Genomic DNA, 16,904 nt, shown 5'->3' with positions numbered 1-16,904 from the left:
AAATACCAATGTTCTACTTTGTTGAGCAGCAAGCCCAATCAGAGACTGGCTGGCGATGGGACCGTGATGAAGACAGCTTCGCTGTCCAATCGGTGATTGTTATTTATTACATGTATTGCATTGGAGCCAATGAGAAGGTGTTGCCTAACTTTTCTGGTAGTGCTACTGTGTCAGTCAATCACCTTCCGTGGCTCTATGGTGGAGGTAGGGGGTTCCTGGCTGATAACCTCCCAGGAAACGGAGCCGCCAGCTGGGCACTCAACCTGACCCGGCTCTGCACTGCACTGCACTGCACCTGACCTGCAGTGGTGACGACACTGCACCAGTCCCACGGTACAGTCCCGGTCACGGTGACCTACATCTCTCCACCGCTCTCGAACTGAGCATGATGGATGTAGCCCTGCACTAGCACAGTGGCAAGGAAGAACTCCCCTAGAAGGAAGAAACCTCGAGCGGAACCAGTCTCAGAGGTTCACTCTTTAGAACAAAAAGGGTTCTTCGGCTGTCCCCAAAAGGAGAACCATTTGAATAACCCTTTTGGTTCCAGGTAGGACCCTTTGAACAGAGGGATCTACGTGGAACCCAAAAGGGTTCTCCCTGTAACCAAAAAGGGTTCTATGGGGACAGCCAAAGAACCCTTTTGGAACCCTTTTTTCTAAGAGTGTAGATAGCGGTGTCTTATCAGCCATTCATCTCCCTGTAATGGGGATACATCAACCAACATGTCCTCTGATACCATACACTGTCTGTTGAAAACAGGAGGGCCAGACAAGCAGCCTGCCACAGACTCAAAGGCCTTATTAATACCAGCCCAACATCATATATAATTCATTGAGGCTGAATGGCTACAAGTGCAGGGGCAGCTGGGAGGGATCTGTACAGAACAGGGGGCCATCGCTCTCCCCTTGTCACAAAGGATCCAGCTGGCCTAGCCCATAATACTTCATCTTCTCAGTCAGCGCTGCGGAGAGGTAAAGAGAGAAAGATAGAGAGAGAGAGAGAAAGGAAGACAGATAGAGGGAGGGAGAGAGAAAGAGTGAGGGAGAGAGAGAGAAAGAGAGCGAGAGAGAGGAGAGAGAGAGATAGGGAGGGAGAAAAAGACAGGGATGGATACAGGAGAGAGGGAGGGAGCGAGAGAGAGAGAAAGAGAGAGGGAGAGAGAGCGAGAAAGAGAAAAAGAGAGAGAGAGAGGCCAGACCAGACTGCTGAGACTGAATTGTAGGGAGACCATACTGAGGATCATTTGCTAACAGCTTTACACCACACGTGATATACAGTATACAGATAGCAGGAATTTTCACATGCATGTCTTGCATTGTTTATTCTTATTCACACTCCCATCACAAACAAACACAACGGCATGCACGCACATACACAAACAGTGTGAGGAACACCTGCTGAGATGCTAGGGAATCACACAGTGTTGATCTGAGAGGGATGTGCCGGACCTGTTTAATGAGCACCATGTCTCCTGGCCTGTTCGCTCGCTCGCACGCACACACACACACACACACACACACACACACAGTCTCCTGGCCTGTTCGCTCGCTCGCACGCACACACACACAGTCTTCACGGCACTGTTCGTACGCATGGCACTGCACGCACGCACACGCACGCACACACACACAGTCTTCCGGCCTGCTCGCTCGCACGCACGCACGCACATACATACATACACACACAGTCTCCTGGCCTGCTCGCTCGCACGCACGCACGCACACACACAGTCTTCCGGCCTGTTCACTATCTCTATTAAAGAGACCGGTTATGAATCATTAAAGGACCACAGCACCATCTTACCGACGCGGGCACGACCCCTGTGTTAGAATAATAACACAGGGGACAGACGGGAAGTGAACAGCACTGGCTCCGTGTTACGGAGGGAGGGGGGTGCAGGACACTCCTTTGCTTGTCTCATTATGTGAAGGAGATCAGATTATGCATGCATGAAACTGAACATATTAGTTCCCCTAGCCAAAAATGACAAAGATGTGAAAGGAATAACGTCTAGCCTATGTTTACCCACTGAACGACTGTAATGACGTACTGACGGCATGATATTTGTTGTCTGTAGCTGGTGCTGGTTTGGCAATAACAGCGGTGGTCAAATGAGAGATACAGGGAGATCCTGTCTATTGAAACAGCATAAAAGGCATCCTGTGGATTCTTGGCTCTGGCCAAGCATCTCCAGCAGGCAGGGACAACATTTAGGAATCTAGTAATGAACCAGTGTCCTTTGTACCCCAGTTGATTAGAGTGTTGGAGAGAGATGAAGGCGGAATGGAGAGATAGACAGGGAGGGAAGAGTGGGACCACAACCAGCCTTCGGGGAGAGAGGCCTCTCAAACCCAAATGAGCTTGTGACAGTGGGCACAACGTACTACACAGTCACTTTTGTTATTCCCTCCCACAACGAACAATGGCCCCTGTGGATCGAGGTGTTTTCCAATCATTTCCAGTGTAATATTTTCAAGGTTACTTGAAATTCAACGTCTTTTTAAAAAGACCCACCGGCTCTGTAGCCTGGCAGAGAATTACTGGATCAACTCAGCCGTCAGTCAGTCAGTCAGTCAGTCAGTCAGTCAGTCAGTCAGTCAGTCAGTCAGTCAGTCAGTCATTCGGTAGCTCTGCACCTGCGTCGTTCGTCTGTGTGTTACTACAGAGAACTAATATTAGCCTATGTGATAGCCTCAAATAGAGGAGAGCCCTCTCTTGCTCTCTCCCTTTTAGCAAGTTAATAAAGTCAAGGGGACCGGAATAGCGAAGCGGTTTGTTTAGAATATATAACGGAATAATTTTGCCTTTCAGCAATCTAGATGGTATGGGAAAAAAACAAGCATTTCACTACACCAGCAATAACATCTGCTAAATATGTGTATGTGACCAATAACATTTGATTTGAAACGTTTTGCCCATCGAGCACCCGTAGCTAGTACCCGTAGCTAGTACCCGTAGCTAGTACCAGTAGCTAGTACCAGTAGCTAGTACCGTAGCTAGTACCCGTAGCTAGTACCCGTAGCTAGTACCCGTAGGTAATACAGTAGCTAGTACCAGTAGCTAGTACCCATAGCTAGTACCCGTAGCTAGTACAGTAGCTAGTACCAGTAGCTAGTACCGTAGCTAGTACCAGTAGCTAGTACCGGTAGCTAGTACCCGTAGCTAGTACAGTAGCTAGTACCAGTAGCTAGTACCGTAGCTAGTACCAGTAGCTAGTACCGTAGCTAGTACCCGTAGCTAGTACCCGTAGCTAGTACCAGTAGCTAGTACCCATAGCTAGTACCAGTAGCTAGTACCGTAGCTAGTACCAGTAGCTAGTACCGTAGCTAGTACCCGTAGCTAGTACCCATAGCTAGTACCCATAGCTAGTACCGTAGCTAGTACCCATAGCTAGTACCCAGTAGCTAGTACCCGTAGCTAGTACCCGTAGCTAGTACCCGTAGCTAGTACCCATAGCTAGTACCCATAGCTAGTACCGTAGCTAGTACCCATAGCTAGTACCCGTAGCTAGTACCCGTAGCTAGTACCCGTAGCTAGTACCCGTAGCTAGTACCCATAGCTAGGCTACATGTATATGAAGAGGGACTTGAGTTAAACTAGAAAGGTGAGAGAGGACACTGGACAGAAGCTCAGGGAGGGATAAAAGTGAGAGGCTGTGTTATATTGATGACAAGGCTGAGAGTCCAAGGGCTGGGAAGGGACAAAAGCACAGCTCTTTTCTTTGCTGCAGTGGAGAGACTCTCTCTGGTGAAGGGCAAGAGGCTGGGAGGGCTACACTGCTCGTGTCCTGAGAGGGTTACATAATCACACTGTCTTAAGCTCTGTCCAGACCACCGTCCACAGCACTGATGATACTTTGTTATACTAGCCAGTTGGTCATTTTAGAAAAACCCTACTAAAATGTCCCCGACCAATGGACATCTGTACCTTCCTCTCATAACCTGTTAACATGACAGCCATATACGATCATAGATATTCCACAGATAGCAATAGAACAGTGGCCACTATCACTTTGAATAAGTGTAGTGATGGCATTCTCTCTTTGCAGTGGCAGTGATGGTGTTTATCTGAGAAAAAGGAGAGGAGGATAGATAGCGAGAGAGAGAGGAGAGGACAGATTGAGCGAGAGAGAGAGGGAACGATAGATAGAGACAAGCGTAGAGAGAGAGAGGGGATGATAGAGAGAGAGAGAGAGAGAGAGAGCAAGAGAGGGGATATTTCGTTAGCTAGAGAGAGAGAGAGAGAGAGAGAGAGAGAGAGAGAGAGAGAGAGAGAGAGGGCAGGAGGCGAGAGACAGACAGACAGACAGACAGACAGACAGACAGACAGACAGACAGACAGACAGACAGACAGACAGACAGACAGACAGACAGACAGACAGACAGACAGACAGACGGGGGAAGGCAGACAGAGCCATAGAGAGAGAGAGGGGGGAGGATAGATAGATAGAAAGAGAGCGAGAGGAGGAAAGATGGAGAAAGGTAGAGAGGAAGAGCTGAGGAAAGATGGAGAAAGGTAGAGGGAAGGATAAATAGAGGGGAGGATAGATAAAAAAAGGGGAAAAATAGAGAGAGGGGAGGATAGATGGAGAAATGAACCTGGAGAAGAGTCCCCTAAGCAGCTGGTCCTGGGGCTCTGTTCACAAACACAAATAGACCTCACAGAGCCCCAGAACAGCAACACAATTAGACCCAACCAAATCATGAGAAAACAAAAATATAATTACTTGACACATGGAAAGAATTTACAAAAAAACTGAGCAAACTAGAATGCTATTTGGCCCTAAACAGAGAGTACACAGTGGCAGAATACCTGACCACTGTGACTGACCCAAAATGATGTGCAGACTCAGTGAGCATAGCCTTGCTATTGAGAAAGGCCGCCAAAAGCAGACCTGGCTCTCAAGAGAAGACAGGCTATGTGCACACTGCCCACAAAATGAGAGGGAAACTGAGCTGCACTTCCTAACCTCCTGCCAAATGTATGACCATATTAGAGACACATATTTCCCTCAGATTACACAGACCCACAAATAATTTGAAAACAAATCAAATTTTGATAAACTCCCATATCTACTGGGTGAAATACCAGTGTGCCATCACAGCAGCAAGATTTGTGACCTGTTGCCACAAGAAAAGGACAACCAGTGAAGAACAAACACTATTGTAAATACATCATATATTTATGTTGATTTATTTTCCCTTTTGTACTTTAACTAATTGCACATCATTACAACACTGTATATATACATAATATGACATTTGAAATGTCTTTATTCTTTTGGAACTTTTGTAAGTGAAATGTTTACAGTACATTTTTTATTGTTTATTATCTATTTCACTTGCTTTGGCAATGTAGACATATGTTTCCCATGCCAATAAAGCCCTTAAATTAAATTGAATTGGAGAGACAGTATAATGGAGGCACATTTGAATCGTTATAGAAAGAGGTAGTGAGCCATGCAGCGGAACCGCACAGTACAGCCCTGCAGATAAGCAACTCTATTTGTACATTATTACGGCTGTAAAACACGGCAGGCAGGCTAATATGCTAACAAGCAACACTAATCTCAATGAGGCTTAAATTGATTCCTTTACAACAGTGCTGTTGTTGTCACCAACACTAACTCACACCCACCTACCCACACAAATCCCCAATTACAATTAAATGGAGAGAAAACAAGTCACCTTGATTATAGTACTATTACATATTATATTATTAACAGCGTACAACAATAAAAGAGCGAAGGTTGCCTTATATCCCGACAAAACACTATGAGAAATAATTGGAAGAAGCCTATAACACTGTTGCCTGATGCTGAGAAATATGACCACATTGAAATTCATAGTCGTAGCCCTAGGCCTACATTCCCCCCCCAAAGAAAAATCGATCCAAGTTTGACAGAGAATTTTCCTTCGTAAAAAAAACCCCCGGCTCTTATCAGTAATTACAAAGGACTCACTGTACTGTACTCACAAATCATTTCCTGCCATTTAAATGTCACAATGAGTGTGACAGAGTGGAAAACAACACGTCTTTTCTTCTTCATCACATTTTACTGCTCGCTGCTGTGTGTGTGTGTGTGTGTGTGTGTGTGTGTGTGTGTGTGTGTGTGTGTGTGTGTGTGTGTGTGTGTGTGTGTGTGTGTGTGTGTGTGTGGCATGTGTGTCCATTAATGTGTGTGCGCCATGCCTGGCCTCACCCTCAAATCAGCAAGACTGTTGGAAAGGTTACAATGAGCTGACTTGCCTATGATAAAAAGCCCCAAGTCACCTCACTCTCAACAGCTATAAATACATCCGTGACTTCAGCAAAATGGACCTAAGAACAGCATGAACAAACCTGTTATCACTCCATGTCAATGTCCTTCACGTAACGCTACAACCATTTGACCAGTCGTAATGTTTCCCTCAGGCACACAATATTGCCTTTATCCACTTGACATGAGAGCACATCACACCAGGGCATAAAGAGAAAATATACATTAACCCCAGACCATTACAAACGCTGTGATGCATTATAATCAGTTAATCTAACTGTCACGGGTGATGTGGAGAAAGAAAATCGATACCGTTACACATCGGGATATTCGTTTTGATGACGTATCGTATCGTTGTGACAAATATCGCGATATAATTCTTACGCTAGTTTGCTGTACCTGCACCAAATCCCCAGTATAGCTTGTTCCCCATCTTCTTTTTAAATAGGGAGCCCATTTGCTTTCAGCACTTTTATTTCCATGATTGATCAGAACAAATGTTCTCATGGGTCTCTCTTGTCCGTCTGTAGCAGACGTATGGTGAGAAATATGTTTGGAACATCGAATTGCAATAAAATTACAACACATAGAATCGTAAGAATTGTGAGAATTGCAATACATATCATATTGGCATATACTGTAAATATTGTGATAATATCATATCGTGAGGTCCCTGGAAATTCCCAGCACTAATGGGGACTTAATTCATTTACTGTATAAAAAGCCTTGGTCTTTAAGCTGTAAATACCTACAGTACACGTGTTCTGCATTTTTGGGGCATCAACAAATAACACCATCCAAGACAAATGTATTGTTGTCTCCCTAAAAATCGCACAATTGTCCAGCACCGTCAATAATCATTTCTCCTCCGAGTCTGTTCCATGAGAACGTTTTATACAGCACAGTAGCAGGTCCCCCATATTAGGGATAGTCTCATTATAATGATGAGGACTAGAAATGGCTCACTATGGAGGTTAAAGGTCAGAGAGACACATTAACTGATGGAGAGGCTTCACAACAAGTTCCCCTCAAATCCATAACCTCTAGTTCTGACTACACTCTCCCCTCCCCTAAATCCCTACTTGTCCAAAGCCAGACTAGCCATAGCATCCTTCTGCTCTAAAATCACTCATTTGAAGCCACTAGTCTGCTTTAAAAGGGGCTTATAGAATCACAGAAAAGGCCTCTCGAATGTAGGTGGAGGGGACTTTTCGCTGGCCATCTCTGTGCCTATCGATGGAGAGCTTGAGCACTTTTCAAAACAATGTTTTCGAACTAAAATAGATAGTCTATAGTCTCTAATATATATATTTTTTTATCAAACGTTCAAATCTCCAAGGCTCTCAAAAATGTTATGAATTTGTGTCTCTAGTGCAATTCAAAAGGCTAATTGTGGATTAATTATTGAAGAATTTTTGGGTTTTCTATGATTTGTGTTTTGCTTTTTGATGTGAATATTGATGTGTATAGTGTATATTGATGTATATATTGATGTGTATAGTGTATATTGATGTGTATATTGATGTGTATATTGGTGTGTATATTGGTGTGTATATTGATGTGTATAGTGTACATTGATGTGTATATTGCTGTGTATATTGATGTGTATATTGCTGTGTATATTGGTGTGTATATTGATGTGTATATTGGTGTGTATATTGATGTGTATATTGATGTGTATAGTGTATATTGGTGTGTATAGTGTATATTGATGTATATATTGATGTGTATAGTGTATATTGATGTGTATATTGATGTGTATATTGGTGTGTATACAGGGCTGATCTGTGAAAGAGACCTTGGTCTCAGCATGACTCCCTATAAAAAATACAAAAATACAAAAATGAAACACAATTTCAATCTACAATAAACAAAGATGAATAAATTAAAGAATTTGATCAATTAACTATTTTTTTTTATTTTTATCACAAACATCTTTGATGGCATTGTTTCCAGTGATCTGTGTTCCCAGTATTATTCATCAAAATATTACATTTATGCTTAAAGTGAATACCTCATCAAAGATCTATTGACATAAAACAACAAAGATACATCTCATTGCTGAAACGATAAAGAATAAAAGATGCAATTTAATAAAAGCGAGAATAAAAGCAATTGAACTATTCTACACAACAACCAGAGACTCAACCAAGTTTAAAAACAGCATTTATAAACGCACACAGTTGCATAGAGCATTGACCTTGGTAACACATTGAAACACCCAATAAGTCAATTGAGGATGTTTAGAGCCTTAGGCACTAACCACTAACTGACAAAAGGCCAATAGGTTGACTGACTGAGAGGACATTCATTTTTGTCCAATGGTGCTTTGTGAAACTATTTGCCGTATGTGATGTTTTAATTTCCTACTTTAAACCAGTCTAAGCCAATCATGTTTTTGGTTATAGGGAAATGGAGAAAGTGTAATAGATTCATTTCAATGTGCTAAACATTGAACTTAATAGGGAATGAAACCAAAAAACGTTTAAATAACAGACAAAAAAAAGTGTTTGAATAAAAAGAACAAAGAGACCAAAGAGAAGAGGCATTCAGCAGAGTTATACATGCTATAGCTTACATTAGTAATAACACATTATACCTATGTTTAGTGATAAAACATGTGGTTATGACAAAAACATGTGGGAGAGGTTTCTTTCTAAGGGACAGCAATCACTTTTAGACTACAGGGCGGATTGTAGCCTAGCAGTAGAGCGTTGGGCCAGTAACAGAAAGGTTGCTGGTTTGAATCCCCGTGCTACAAGGTGAAATATCTGTCGGTGTGCTCTTGAGCAAGGCACTTCATCGTAATTTGCTCCAGGGGCTTCATACTACTATGGCTGACCTAAAACAACACATTTCACTGCACCTATCTGGTGTATGTGACAATAAAATATTTCTTCCCCCAATAACTTTGCCAAATCATCCTAGTCATTGATGTATACAGCACTGTAGCCTATTTAGGGAAATGTGAATTTGTATGCCCTTGTGCACACCTGCTGTGCCATGTATAGAATGCCCTTATGGAAAGTCAAACTACAGATGCAATTGGCATTTAGCCTAATAATTGGGACCTCTTCTGGTATCAGAGAACTGTTATGTGATGAAGAGCTGTAGCAAGGTTCCTTTCAAATAAAATGAAACCATCCCATGATCACAGAGATTTGACTGAAAGTTTCTAATAGGCCTAACAGTTATTTTATGGTGATGCTAGGGGATGCTATCTCTGTCGTGATGGGAATAGCTACCTTAACACTGCATGCGATGTGAAATCCAAAATACACTCGGAAGGTTTTGGGGGGTTACGCAATTTATTAAAGGGAATGAATAAAAACAAAGCGTGTAGCCTAGGCTACTGCAATTAACCAGAATGGCTATTTGAACAGACATGTAGACGGTAAACTATAGCCTACGTAGGATAATAGAATAAAACATGACTGATCTCGTATACAATACATAATATAAGACGCTGGTACTTACAATATCTGGGGCAATCAAAAAGGAATTGTTCTTCTCACACCGTGATCAATCTACAGTCCCTCGTCCTCTGTCAAAACCCGCTCACTAAACACTTGACGTGTGTTCAGACGCGCTTACGCCGAATACCACCGAGCACAACAATAGTGATGAACCGCGGCGAAACTTGGCAGGCAAAAAAAAAATCTACGCAGCCAGAAAGAAAAATGACGAGAAGCACTGACTTCATTGGTTAAGGAAACGTTGGAGCGATGCTGTTGCTTCCTTATTGGACACTAGTCAGACGATGCCTGTCTCGATTGGATAGGGGGAAAAAAATAGGTGGACACGAATAAATTGGACGAGATTGGTGATTTTTGACAAGTGAATTGCGCACGACGATTGGACGCAATCATCCTCATCATTGGCTGTTTTCAAACGTGTAACTATTTATATGATTCTGATATTGTCTTCATAGAGCATTCATAAAGGCTTTATGCACTATACATACGCTTCACAAATAATTTCTCAGCAAAGTCATCATATATAAAGCATTCAAAACAGCATAGACAATTACCTTTGTATATTCTGAGGAATTATATGCCTTATCAGAGCCAATTTGCCCAGGGCCTCATAAAAGGTTATAAAGGGTTTATGAATGCTTCAATAATTGGGGCCATTATTCCTGGAGTGAAAAAAAGTGATAACAGACTGTTGAATAGTTAATAGTCAACACCCTGAACTTCTGTATGAAGTCCTTCAATGTCAAGAATTTACAGGGCACAAATATTTATTCCATTGCCATGGCTGTGTTTATCTTAATTATGGTTCCTCATCGTTCTTACGTGACGCATCCTCTCAATCATGTAGGCACATGCGCAAAATGGCAAAGTTCCCTTCCCTCATCATAATCTTTAATTTTTTGATTTATTTCATTTGTTTCAGTTTAATTTAAGTGAAACTCCACATTTCTTTAAGATAAATGACAATCTTTGAAGAGATCAGGCATAAATTATTGCATACTGAACAAAAATATAAAGGCAACATGCAACAGTTTGAAAGATTTTACTGAATTACAGTTCATATAAGGAAATCAGTCAATTTAAAAAAAGTAATCTAATCTATAGATTTCACATGACTGGGAATACAGATATGCATCTGTTGGTCAAAGATACCTTAAAAAAAAGGTAGGGACATGGATCAGAAAACTAGTCAGTATCTGGTGTGACCACTATTTTCCTCTTGCAGCACAGCACATTTCCTTCACATAGCTTTGATCAGGCTGTTGATTATGGCCTGTGGAATGTTGATCCACTTCTCTTCATTGGCTTGCGAAGTTTCTGGATATTGGCTGGAACGCGCTGTTGTACACGTCGACCCAGAGCATCCCAAACATGCTCAATGGGTGACATGCCTGGTGAGTATGCAGGCCGTAGAAGTACTGGGACATTTTCAGCTTCCAGGAATTGTGTACAGATCCTTTGTGACGTGGTGAGGTTTGAACCAGGCGCAGAGAAAAGACCAGACGAGGAATCAGTGGTTAAGGATAAACATAATATTTTACTGAGAAACGGTAACCAAAGGATCACAGTAACATGGGAAAAACAACAAACACTAAGTCTCGAAAACTCACTTAGGAGACAAACGCACAGGGCAAACAATTCAAGTTTCTGCAAAGGACAACAGAAAACACACCTCTTTAAACAGGGAAATCATAATGACTAATAGGACACACCCGAGTGTCATTAATGTCTCTAGGACGGTCTCTGCCGCCCTCTGGTGACAGGTGGAACCATGACATCCTTGCAACATGAGGCCGTGCATTATCATGCTGAAACATGAGGTGATGGCGGTGGATGAATGGCACAACAATGGGCCTCAGGATCTCGTCACGGTATCTCTATGCATTCAAATTGTGTTTGTTGTCCGTAGCTTATGCCTGCCCATACCATAACCCCACCGCCACCATGGAGCACTCTGTTCACAACGTTGACATCAGCAAACCGCTCGCCCACACAACGTCTGCGGTTTGTGAGGCCGGTTGGTGCATACCATACTGATAAATTCTCTAAAATGGCATTGGAGGAGGCTAATGGTAGAGAAATTAACAAATGATCTGGCAACAGCTCTGGTGGACATTCCTGCAGTCAGCATGCCAATTGCACAGTCCCTCAAAACTTGAGCCACTGTGGCATTGACAAAACTGCACATTGTAGAGTGGCCTTTTATTGTCCCCAGCACAAGGTGCACCTGTGTAATGATCATGCGGTTTAATTAACTCTTTGATATGCCACACCTGTCAAGTGGATGGATTATCTCGGCAAAGGAGAAATGCTCACTAACAGGGATGTAAACACATTCTTCCAGAGAATTTGAGAGAAATATGCTTTTTGTGCGTATGGAACATTTCTGCGATCTTTTATTTCAGCTCATGAAGCATGGGACCGACACTTTACATGTTGCGTTTCAGTGTATAATTTAGGTATATTTGAATATTCAATTTGGAGCTGAACAGGATGATACTTAATCAATAACTACAGTATGCTCATTGATCATAGCATTGCACATCAATCAATTATTTAGAATATATGTAAATACGCTGTCATGGCCAAATTTGCAAACAAATAGAAGACATAATATACCTTAAACGTGCTACGTCATTCATTATTGAGAGGTCTTCACCGCACTGCTCTGCACAGCGAATGTACTCGGTGAATCCTGTTACGAAAAGCAGTAGGCCGATTAGTACGTTTCAATATTTACATTAAATCACTAAATAAAGGGCAGACAAATAAAGACCACAGAATAAATGTGTGTATGCGCCTGTGTGTGTGTCTAAGATTCACTGACTCACCGCACCTGCCTGGAGGGAGAACGACTTAGGGACTAGTCACGTCTGCAAACAGTCCTGAAGATGTTCCACAGGAGCCAGCCAGCCAAAACATTGATGAGAAAGGAAAACGTGTTCAAACCACACACACACACACACACACACACACACACACACACACACACACACACACACACACACACACACACACACACACACACACACACACACACACACACACACACACACACACACACACACACACACACACACACACACACACACACACACCACCGTTGGCTTCATGTATGAATCACATAATAGCTGCACTCTGGTGTATGGTGAGTCACTCCCCAATGTCCTGAAGACTGAAAGCTGACAACAAAGCATTGTGGTTAACAGTCACTTCTTTCTAGGATATGGGAATCTGTCGTTTCTTAAACATTGATGGAGTAATTCTGCATAGTACTGTATTCTATAATGCACCATTTACTCATTAATGAGTAGGTTACTAGCAGATGACTGTGTTGTACATTACTCTAATGAAAGTCATGGAGGGTGTTTTTTCTTTTTAGCTAAGCCTACCCAGGATGGTACATAAAACTACAGTAGGAGTCATGAATGAGGAATATGGCAGCTGGGCTTGAGGAACAGAAACAGACAAAACAGACAGACATGAAAACATCCTGGTTCTAGAAAAACATCTACAAACCACCCAAGGATATGTGTTCATGAAAATGAATAGACAAGACAACACATCGCTCATGTAGAGAGGAGAGCGACGCATCATTATTTGCAGTTTAGTTTAAAAACATATCACACACTAAGAGAAAGATATCACACACCGTGCTGTCCCACTGGCCCTCACAGTAACAGCAGCACAACACGACACCCTGCTAACCAGAATGCCAGTAGAAGCACTGCTCATGTAAAGCCCCTATACTGGACAGGAGACTAGAGCAATCACAAGGCAGTCAGAGTAACCCTAACCTCACACCCAGAACCTCTTTTACAAGAGACTAGTGTAATCCTACTGACATATACAGGACAAAAATCCCATGTATCATTTCGAAATAGGCAGTGGGAACTGAACTGCTTTGCTTCTTGTTACAAAGTCATGCCCATTCCCAAATATTTGAAATTAAAGCCAGATGGATAGGTGGTGCTGAATGGCAGTGCAATTGCCTGTAGTGTAATGATTAAAACGTTAGCCTGGAACCAGGGGGTAATGGCAGACTGATATTTGCACTATAAACTGCAATAACGCGCCATTGAACGCCATAGAGGCCGACATGATTCAACAAAATATAATAATCTATGTTATTTAGCAGACGATTTTATCCAAAGAGACTTAAGAGTCACGCGTGCATACATTTTAGATACCGGTGGTCTCGGAAATCAAACCCACTTTCCTGGCATTGCAAGTGCCATGCTCTACCAACTGAGCTACAGAGGACCACAGGATCAATCTACTGTAGGTTCACTGGCTATCAATCTTCATCCTGTGTTGATATGAAGGACAGAATGTCCCTGTTACACGCAGAGTACTAAGCAGGTATCGGCGACACAACTCTGATTAGGCCTCACCCAGCACTATGGCCTACAGAAATTCCTCCAACAAGGAACGAGTGCTAATGGCCTGTGCCAGAAATAAACATACCTTCTATTAATTGGCTATTTCTTCTTCTTCTTCTTCTCTCAAATGTAATCAGATTGGTGCTTGAAAGGGCAATGAACCTCTAGCCCCCCCCAACTAGCCCAATCCCCATCTCTGATATCTTTCTCCGTTCCCTCTTAATGTTCCTCCTCCGGAGGAGGTTGTACCCTCTGACCGCGTACCAAATGGCGTCCTGTTTGCTATAATGCACTATTCTTGACCTGGGCCTAAAGTAGCGCAATGGGGAATAGAGGGCCATTTGGGACGTAACCTCTGTGGCTCTAACAGTCTGAAGTGTCCATCTACATCCATGTTTATCATCAGTTCTAGGCTGAAGATGTTTCCTTTCTATTTCTGGACCTGCGTAAGGACACCGCCGTTGCTACTTATGCTCATTGATATGACCGGTTGGTTTCCATGGATATGCTGCTGTTCTGAGCCTCAGGATTACAGATCGCAGTTTGAATATAAAGTATCCGGAAACACAACTTCCAAAATGGAACGGTCCATGTTCCATATCCATCACAATCTGATCTAAATTCATATTCATCAATATCACAAAGACGTGCTACATACATAGTGTTATACAAAATGGAAGGCAAGTTGGAATGTACTGTATCGCATTTTTAATATTGCCTAAAAGAAATGCGGAAGAGATACTGTACACAAATTGAAAAGAGACGTTTTGATGACAGATCTATTCTTGACATTTACAACATCGGTTTGTTTTTCCTCATCCACAAACGTAACCATTCATTTTCAACTTCTCTAGAACTGGGGGCATGATCTAATTAGGTGTTGTAAACTTTGCCGTGACTCAGACAACCTGTAAGTGCTCTGATGTTTTACAGGTATAGTGCACAATGACCAAAACCACGTCAATCAAAAGAGCTCATCGATTTTGGCAGGTTTGGTAGATTGGGCACAGGGAACAGGGATGCAGGCATCACCCTTAAATAAAAGGCAGGGGCTTTCTTGTGTCATGGCCGTGTTCGAAAGCATCAATTTATGACTGATCTACGAATAATAATAAGTAGTTATTTAGGATGCAAGGTTATTTCTAGATCAGTCAGTCTGCAGTTGCCGACTGCAGCGTAGTCGATCTCAAACACGACCCGTCTCTGCTCAACTGCAGATCCAAATGGCGTCTCCAGCCGAACACGTTAGCTAGGCCCCTGCTCCTCTTCCTGCTTCAGTCTCTTCCTCAGATGCTCACCAATAGCTGCCAGAGGGTTTGTCTTGCTGTGTGCCAGGTTCTTCACAGCTTCACTAAACCGACTGGTCTCCCTCTCCCTGAGATCAAAACAAAACACGTAGGTTGTAGAGATATAATCACGGTAAAAGTAAATAGCAGATGGGCAGTTTATTATCTTGGTTGCTCTGATAATAAGCAGGATAACATTTCCATTTAAGCTTCATGTCATTTTCTCATGGAGAATAATAAGTTAGATGTGATCATTAGTGGTGGTTTGGCCATGGTCGGGTACAGGTTAATGTGGGGACTTACAGGAGTTTGCGTTTTTGTGCTGGCTTCATCAGGCTGAAGTCTGTTGGTTCTGGCTTCTTCTTCACTGGCCTGAGAGGGAGAGACAAAGTGATAAAGATGGTCAAAAAGTGATTGATTTCATATGGACTGATTATGGTTAAAAACAAAAAACAGGTAAAGAAAAAAAGGTAGTTGGGACCACAATGTGCTATCCATGTGCGATCCTTCCAGGCAGTGCCATAGTTAGGACTTTCCTGTATGTGTTTAGTTATTTAGGATTGGGGCCAGACAGACGAGTACTTCATTTACTAATAACAGACAGAGATGGAGGCCGGCCAACTGAGCTGATCCACCAATTATCCATTCTGGCCTGGTCCAACAATTGACCATGCCAAGTTGTGATGTACAGAAAAAAAAACGTGTTTTCTATGGCAAAATGGATGTTGAGTTTACCAAACACATCAGCAAAGATATAACAAGGGCATGACGGGACAAAACATATGCTCTTGCGAGTTGTGACAAGTTTGACAGACTAGAGTGAAAAGGGTAGACACGGACTTGCTTGCGAATTAAAAGTACTTCAATCCAAATAAATGTGTTTTTTAGCAGAGGTCATGGGAACTGCAGCTAGGTTGGAGGCAGTGGGGAAGCCAAAAGGTCAAAAGGTGAAAAGAGCCTTGTGGAGTTACAGTAAACACACAGTCTAGTCTAAAGGTCCATCCAGGACAGCTACAAGAGTTCAACTCGGGAATGAATCAAATATCATCATCATAGATAGCAACTCTTCCCATAATAACACAGATGGAACACAACCGAGAACTTGATATCTTTGGCAACTGAAGAGAGAATGTGTTGGCTGAATAGCTAGTCAGTCAATAATGCCTGAAGGCTTTGGCAACTCGCGGCCCATGGGCTGTACCCCTTTTGTAGGTCTGCGGACCAATTAAAAAAAACTTTAAAAAAAACTCAGTTGGTTGTGTATCAGCAGTCACTGAACTAGCCCATGTCAGCCCCCAAAAAAGTGATTGGTCAATTAGTCGCCAGGACAGCGGAGTCAATCACCACCTTCCGGAGACACCTGAAACCCCACCTCTTTAAGGAATACCTAGGATAGGATAAAGTAATCCTTCTAACCCCCCCCCCCCCCCCCCCCCCTTAAAAGATTTAGATGCACTATTGTAAAGTGGTTGTTCCACTGGATATCATAAGGTGAATGCAC

At 42.6% G+C, this 16,904-nt stretch overlaps 2 protein-coding genes across 5 annotated transcripts in view; both read right to left on the bottom strand.

Moving 5' to 3' along the window:
* LOC106575210 (double-stranded RNA-specific editase 1) overlaps positions 1–10,240 on the bottom strand; it is a 67,077-nt gene extending 56,837 nt beyond the window's left edge. For 2 of the 4 annotated variants that reach the window (XM_014151559.3, XM_014151563.3), the window contains exon 1: positions 9,737–10,240. The gene's annotated coding sequence lies outside the window, so the exon portion shown is untranslated. The remainder of the gene's footprint in view (positions 1–9,736) is intronic. The other 2 variants (XM_014151564.3, XM_014151566.3) reach the window with 1 other exon arrangement.
* Positions 10,241–14,809: 4,569 nt separating this feature from the next.
* The window catches only part of cu070 (CU070 protein), a 28,520-nt gene continuing 26,425 nt past the window's right edge, over positions 14,810–16,904 (bottom strand). Inside the window, exons 5-6 of the mRNA NM_001146569.1 lie at positions 15,707–15,775; positions 14,810–15,492 (exon numbers count right to left, since the gene is read on the bottom strand). Coding sequence (NP_001140041.1) covers positions 15,363–15,492; positions 15,707–15,775 — 199 coding nt within the window. The 3' untranslated portion in view covers positions 14,810–15,362. The remainder of the gene's footprint in view (positions 15,493–15,706; positions 15,776–16,904) is intronic.

The sequence above is a fragment of the Salmo salar genome, chromosome 17 (genome assembly GCF_965601325.2).
Source record: "Salmo salar chromosome 17, fSalSal1, whole genome shotgun sequence".
In the NCBI taxonomy this organism is placed as follows: Eukaryota; Metazoa; Chordata; class Actinopteri; order Salmoniformes; family Salmonidae; genus Salmo; species Salmo salar.
Note: the sequence above shows the minus strand (reverse complement) of the source record. Positions and strands in the feature narration are given on the sequence as shown.